This window comes from Larimichthys crocea, chromosome VI (assembly GCF_000972845.2).
Source record: "Larimichthys crocea isolate SSNF chromosome VI, L_crocea_2.0, whole genome shotgun sequence".
Lineage (NCBI taxonomy): Eukaryota > Metazoa > Chordata > Actinopteri > Sciaenidae > Larimichthys > Larimichthys crocea.
The window spans coordinates 14,188,818-14,196,510 of NC_040016.1; the positions used below are offsets into that span (position 1 = coordinate 14,188,818).

Below are 7,693 nucleotides of genomic sequence, written 5' to 3' on the forward strand. Positions count from 1 at the left end.
GTGTCAGCGAACATTCAGATGACCCCATACTGCTGCTATTGATCTGTACTGTGCTCTACATTTGACAAGCCTTCACCTACACAAAGTGATCCCTAAAATCCCGAAAATAAACATCCACAACATTTATGTGAGATGCCATCAAGATACAAACTTGGTTCATTCATGAATGAAACGTTCTATAACAATCTAATATCACTGTAAACCCTGAGGTACTCTCTAGTTTGCAAACATTATCTCGGGAACTAAGTAATAAAAAAACTAATAAGCAGTTAGGGCGTCATTCTTTCCGTGATTCCTTTACAATATCTGTTTCCACCTTAAAAAGGTTTTTAGGTTTGTTACTTTGTTGCCTAACATCACTAGAGCTATCCAGCCTAATCTGTTTAATTTTGGTGGTGGTAATGACTGTTCTTACATATTGTTTTTCTTTGACTACTGGACAACAGGGACTGGGGGATCAGAGTCCATTTGCAGGGATTTATCTGTTTAATAACTGGGAGTTGTGGTGCGTGACCCTAAGGGCTCACATAATAATGCACTCTGGCATCATCACTAATGTCCTGATCCTGCTAAATGGACCCGGTTAAGTCTCATATTAGTGGATAGCTCTTCCTCCATCCTGTCCCCTGTTCCCCTTTGTACAGTAGCATCTTTCTCCATGTCTCCTGGGTGTCTCCAACCAGTGACCATGAGGCGTATATAAGACCCGGCGAGGAGGTTACCACTACTATAGTTATCCAGGACACATCACAGAGAGGACACTTAACCCTGATTTGGACGGGTCATTCTCCAGGAGCTGAGCATTTGAATTCAACAGGTGTAATCGGACAAACCGAAATCGCCCTCTGCCTTTTTCATCACCATTCATCTGACCTCTTGTGCTATTTTAGACCATGGACACAGCTGCGGTGGTGACTCTTCTGGCTCTGGTTATGGCAATGGCTGGCGTCAGTCGTGCTCTTCACATCCAAGGCAGTCTGGACAAAACTGACATCCTGCCAGGCTCAGAGGAGAACATGGCCGACCACTTGCTTGGGCTGGTGAGACACAGACTCACAAACCTAAAATAAAAAATGTGCAATTCATGAATTTAAATAACATTTCTTTGCTCTTGATGTATCTGTAGCTGCGTCACGGATGTAGAAACGATTAGAATAGCTCCATTTATGTGTGTTTTCAGCCATATAATTCATGTTACTTCCAACTATAAATAAGTTTGGTATCTGAAAACAAAACCTAAATTTGAAACGTATCTCTGGCGCACAAGACCATGTGTTAAAATGTACAGTCTGTCTCTAGGCTGGATTTAAATATGGACTGTCTGTGAAGAACCAGAAGTCATGCCAACATTTTCAGAGTCTGCCACTCCATGTGACAAAATATGCTAATTGGATTTTAGCCCCTTTATCAAGTGAGACAACCTAAATCACACAACCCATTTAGATTTTGGATAATGCTCCTCTTCATGCATGAGTGTGAAATACACTGTAATATATTCTGGGGTCACCAGACAGTCAGAGCAGGACAGAGAGGGTTTTCCAATTTTGCCGACAGATCTGGGTGTTATTTTGCATAAAGATAAAGGTGGATGGATATTTGGCTTGGCATGAGCTACATTTCTGTGCCTTTGTAGACTGATATCTACATCTCAAGGTCTCTTGCCACAGCAGGAATGAGTGACTAGAGTTACAACCCTTGGGGGTTTATATTGCAACCCAAAATGGAATCTAGTTATGGTGCTTTGATTTTTTTTAAATCCAAAAACAGAATACAAACTTTTTGATATAAGTCTTTGCATTTGTTTGTGCGTATGCTGCTGTGCTCCAGGAGAGTGAAAACATAGATCACGGCATTGATGATCGTCTGCTGACTGCTGTGCTGAGAGCTCTGCTGTTCGGATCTCAGAGAGACACCAGGAACTCTGTCCTCCATCAGCCACAGAGGTCGGTGCCATTATTACACAACATACAGTACACATACAAACAATCATACAAGAAATAAGTAAACCTATGAAACTGTACCTCAACCTGCTGTACAGCAGTTTCCTATGGGGTGTCATTTAAAACAAAATATTTACCAATTCTACTGCAGGAAAATATGACACCAGTACTGTCTCACTCTGGTTTGTCTGGGTGAAAATACAACATTTGCTGCAATGTCAGTGCAATTTTAGGGTTGCCTGAGGATTTTCAGAAAAAGCGTAGTCCAGCCTCCACTGACAGCATGATTAGTGGACTGATCTCTTGGTCTGAAAAGTAAAGCCAACGTAGAGGTGTCTTAAACCTGCATTCTTTCTCATGGCCAGCAGAATAATTTGAACTTCTCAAAAAAGAGAATATGAGAAAATAATCCTACTTCACACTTGATGTATGCAGGTTATGCTTTAGGCCATGGCTGCCCTTTGATTGCTAAGTCATTCTCAGTAAGTACATCCAGCGAAGCTCACTGGGCTCACAACACTTGCATCAAACTATCAAACTAGGCAGTGCTAATCAAATATGAATCAAGTTTCTGTTACTGCATTGCTAATTTCTCAAATGTCTTCAAAAAGGTATTTTAGTGTACCGTTAAGCTGTAATACAAGTACATTTATAACTAGGCAGGGTGCCATTGTTTTCCTGCCAAGCGCAGTCCAACTTGCAGTATATTACCCACGCTCTTGTCCATATACGGTCATTTTTGGCTATGAAAACCAAGATGACAATGTCTGTAATGCCAAACTCAAGGCTTCAAAACATAAGGATTCTCATTTTCAAGGTGATTATACACTAATAAAAACATATTTATGCATATTATATTCGGTTTCTGCCATATTCTGTAAATAGAGCCACCTAAATCTTACACATTGGACCTTCAGCAGTGTATAATTGATTTCTGAAATTATCGGGGAACTGCAAGAGCCATGCAGATAAGGCTGCAGCTAATGATCACCCTTATTATTGAGTAATCTGAGAATTATTTTCTTAATTCATCATTTGGTCTGTAAAACATTAAAAAAAAACGATGAAAATGTCCATCTCAGTTTCCTTGAACTCATGGTGATGTGATCAAATGTCTTGTTTTGTCTAATAGTCCAAAAGTCAAAGCCATTTTGCTAAGAATAGATGATGTCTTGAATAGTGATGATTATCAAAATAGTTTCTCTCTAATCGTTGTAAAATGAAAATCTAATTTAACCCTTTTGCAAGTCATTTCCTTTCCATATCTGAATTTTCAAATGACACAAAGTGGTCTCATCCTTGAGACTTTAAATGTAATACTAAAACGATTGCCTTTTTCACCTTTAAAGTAACTCTTATGTAAGATTAAAAGTCTATTTGCAGCTTGTCTATTTTAAGTGAATTATATTTGTCCATGTTTGACCAAAAGCTTGATTTTGTGTGGTTGTTCCTGCTTAGATCGACAGAATAAAAAATGTCTAACAAAATGGCTTTCATTCAAACCACACATTACTCTGAATTACATCAGTTCTTGCCTCTGTTTCTCCTCCCACGTAGGTTTGGTCGTGGCTCCAGAGGGCAGGTAGTCTCGGAAGATCAGATACATTCCCGCGACTGGGAGGCTGCCCCTGGTCAGATCTGGAGTATGGCTGTACCCCAGAGATTTGGCAAGAAATAATCTGTCATGAGACCTGGCATAAGGCCAAGTAGAAGGCAACTGTGGAGAGACAAAATTTGAAGCATGTTTTTGGTTCATTAGACTTTACTTGACACCCAGCAGTTAAGATGACATGAGCTTCAATTTTTCTAGGTTTTTCTGACTTCCAACACTAAAAAGCATGTTGATGAGTGCCTATTAAGGTTTTCTGAGCGAGCAGACCTCATTTGTCTTGACTGGAATGTTATTTTGGACCAAAAGTGTTTGCTGTAAATTGATTGCTACAAGCTTTTTTTTTCTTCTGGTCTCTAGGCAAATAAAATAGTGTTGAAGTTGGAAATCATAAACTTGTCTGTGTATGATTACAATAATCTATTGGGGGGTGTTGTTGAATACCATACAGATGCTACAGTCATATGAAATCTCTCCTGTCTGACATTTGACATCTGCGTGATACAAGAAATGTAATTACTTGAACCAATGTTCTTTTTGAAATACAGCTTAGGGCTGTAAATAATAATTATTCTCCTTATCATTTCGTTTTAAAACAGAAAATGGCCATCACAACTTCTCAAAGCCAAAGGTGATGTCTCCAAATCTCATGTGTTTACATCATATCTATCCCCATACATATATAATTTCCCACAAGTCAATAGCAGGATGGCACCTTGCAATATGCATAAAGCATAAAGCATGAGTCACAAGTAATTGTATCATCATTTAGATCATCATTATAATTGTACCTCCTCATGCATCCGCTACAGCATGAGCATCTGCCAGAGCACATACAAGCATATAATTACTCTGGTTGTTTTTTCCACTGCATTAGATTCGTCTTATCAGGCTTGCTCTTACATCAGAGGAATGTAAAGTAAAGTAAAGGACACACAAAAAAAAGATATGTACTGCAACGCATATGAAACACACTTTTGTTTGAAATAATATATCACTGTACATGTAATTAGTTTGCTTTTGTCTCTCCACAGACAGTCGAGTGCAAGATGAGGTTTTATGGTACACGGATAGAAAATGTTTCTATCTGTCTGTGATGCACAGATTCCTTCTGCAGACTAGCAGTGGCTGTTTGGTTTTGTGTGTGGTGAATTTACAGGCCACCTGGGGAAGCAGTGTGCAATAAGCTTCAGCACTAATTAAAAGACAGCAACATGCAATTACTCTATGCTTTCACATTTTCCGCAGCCAATTACTGGGAAGGAAAGCGCGTCAATCCCTCTTAGGATGAGTCTTTTATTAGCCTGACCTCCCATTCCTCTTTATGAGCCCAGAAGACAAATTGAAGAATAACTAGTGTTGATTGGATACTATTGACCTCTTGTTTTTTAACTTAAAAGAACATTGTGGAGAAATTGGTATTTGTTGTGATTTAGTGCCCCCAGTTTTAGAGTGCAATACCACTAATATGGACATCTGTATCTGTAAGTGCATTTGTTATTATTATATCACTTATGATCAAAAATGAGTGAGTCAAGTGCAACAGCACAAGATATAGCAACCAGCTCAGCATCTGTCTTTCAGCCTTTTATTTCACAAAGCTCTCATCCACGACGAGAAGTTCATCCGTCGTTCTCTGGTGTCTCTTAACCATTGCCATCGTGTCTATGGAGGCTGCCACGTCTTGTTATGTTGTTCTTTGAGTGCTGAATGAGTTCATTGTTGCCTCTTTTGGTAGTTGGTGGAAAAATAGTCATTATAACTGCGCTTGTCTCAAACTGTCTAGTTTTTTCTGCCCTTCGGTGTCAGGATCCAGTAATGAGCCCATTCAAGTCTGGCTCACAGCAATAAGGTGAGGAAGAAACCACACTAGAAAACTTACTTTGACAAGCAACACAAAGGTCAGATTTATGTTTCATCTGCAATATTTGCCAGTTATATAAGAAAAAAAAAGACTTTTAAAGTCATAAGTCATTGAGAAAAGACAAAAAAAGCACAAAGTCTACCTAAAGTGTTTACTTCACCAACCTCAGTGAGAACAAGGAAAACTCCTAGTAATCATTTTAGAAAAAGAAAGGCACTGTCAGCCAAAATATTAAAAAAGAAACCCCCCAACCATCAACTAAGATGTCTGAAGAAACACAATGAGAAATAAATATGAGGTAAAAAGAAACATTTTGGGATAAAACACAAAAGACTCAACTCATCTGAATTTCATGAGTCTGCAGGGGGGCTCAGACAAAAAGTCTGTGTGTAGCCATTATACGAGACAGAGAGAGAAAGCAACACAAGACAGACTGATGTGGAGAGAAATATAGATATACTTGTATGCAGTGACTTTGCATCAACGAATATGAACTGCAGTTACCTTTAGATAGTCCTTCTGTATCTGTGGCTTGCTGACCTTTCTCTGAATCTCTCGGGTCCCATTTTCCCCCATGGTCATCATCTTGGAAAGCAGCCATGTTGAACAGCCGAGAGGGAGGTCTAAGCCATTACCGGCCATGGCCATGACACAGCACAATTCGTCACACACAACAATCTTTAATGGCTACAGGGTGAGTGAAGGATCTTGTTTGAAAAAAAGCAAAGTCAATGTCACGGGGAAAATGTAGGGGTGCGCTCTCCTACGTGACCTAAAAGCACAAAATGCTCTTTGACTTTACAGCTAACCATTTACAAACCTTTTCTTTACCCAAACATCGTAGACATCCCTTCTTTTTCCTTCATATATATCCACATGAGAAAGAAAGCCTTTAGCAGTAATGAAAAATCAAGCTATGGTGACACTCATCATTGGCAGCTGGTCAGCACAAAACGAATACAGTGCCACCTTTGGTTTGACGTGGTTTGTATTAACATTAAACAACAAGAAAGAATCTAAGAAGATTTCTACTGCTTGCTGAGGAGCTAAAATAAGTTAAGGTGATCCAAGACTGTTAGATGCAGTATGATTGTCCAGAATCAGCGAGCAATTTGCAAGTTTATGTTGAAATAAATGATGACTGTCTTGAACAGTTGGGAGAATACAATTCAGAAATTTTAAAATTATACAGCATGCACTTAAAAATAAATTAAAAACATCACGTGCATCAAGTGTATACAATTCTAAAACACAGGTATGGTCCTTTAAATATGCGAGAGGTTTGCTTTGAGGAAAATAACTGACCACATCTTCATATTATGCCATCTATTGTGAGAGATAATAAGATGAATAAATTAAGGCAATTGTTACTCAAAACTCATGTATGTGATTGGTTTGGTTTGATGATTATGCTCTATTGGTTGCTTATTTTTGTGGTTGCGTTAATTATTTATGTATTTATGTGAGGCTTTTTACAGGGTATCTATCTATTTAGGTTAGTTATTGTCTTACTTTGAGTATAGAACAACACAGATTGAAGATTGTGGTATGGGATCAAAATGAGATAGCATGATATCTGATGAAAATTTAAAACCTCCCTCTGGCAAGGACTGTCAAAACATAAAATAATAAAACAATATGCACTGTTTTATTAATAATCAACAGGATCTTTACTAACCTGTAGGAGACTGTGTGCACAGCTGTGGGCTTTTTTTCTTAAAGCTTCCTGAACAAGAGACACAAACAGACATAACACAGACTATTTAATGTTACTTGTCTTTTTCCTTCAGTCACTGTAAACATAAAAGGTTGTGTAGGAGAACTGTTGTCAGCTTTCTCTCACGCACGCACACAGAGCATGTGATCTCTTATTACAGACTTTTCTGCTTTGTGACAAAGACATTTGGGAAATGCTCTGCCAACATTTTATTATCAGTCTCAGCTACAAGAAAATTAAAGTGTGTCTTTTGTGTGTAATTCTAGCAGAGCGACATAACGGCAGAGTTAAACCGAGAAAAAAGGATTCTGGTGTTGCTTTCATTTATTCATACATGAATACAGAGGGAGGGAGTTCTTCAGGTCAGAGGATTTACCCAGTGAGAGAAAATATTCTCTTTATCCAGCTTACTGTAGGTCTTCCCCATCCCGTCCACTTACAATAAAATGTGTCATGGAAACCTGCCATTTGACTTAAAAGGCATCCCTGCTGACTACTGGTCTGTGCCATATGGTCATAGTGGCCCTGATTAGAGTCCAGCTGGGGATCTTGGTTATTAGGGG

At 38.7% G+C, this 7,693-nt stretch overlaps 1 protein-coding gene across 1 annotated transcript; it reads left to right on the forward strand.

The window, feature by feature from the left end:
• Nucleotides 1-743: 743 nt before the first annotated feature.
• npffl (neuropeptide FF-amide peptide precursor like) lies at nucleotides 744-3,918 on the forward strand. The gene is made up of 3 exons (XM_010756481.2): nucleotides 744-1,040; nucleotides 1,828-1,943; nucleotides 3,498-3,918. The coding sequence occupies exons 1-3, from the start codon at nucleotides 894-896 to the stop codon at nucleotides 3,616-3,618; spliced, it is 384 nt and encodes a 127-aa protein (XP_010754783.1). The 5' UTR covers nucleotides 744-893; the 3' UTR covers nucleotides 3,619-3,918.
• Nucleotides 3,919-7,693: the final 3,775 nt, after the last annotated feature.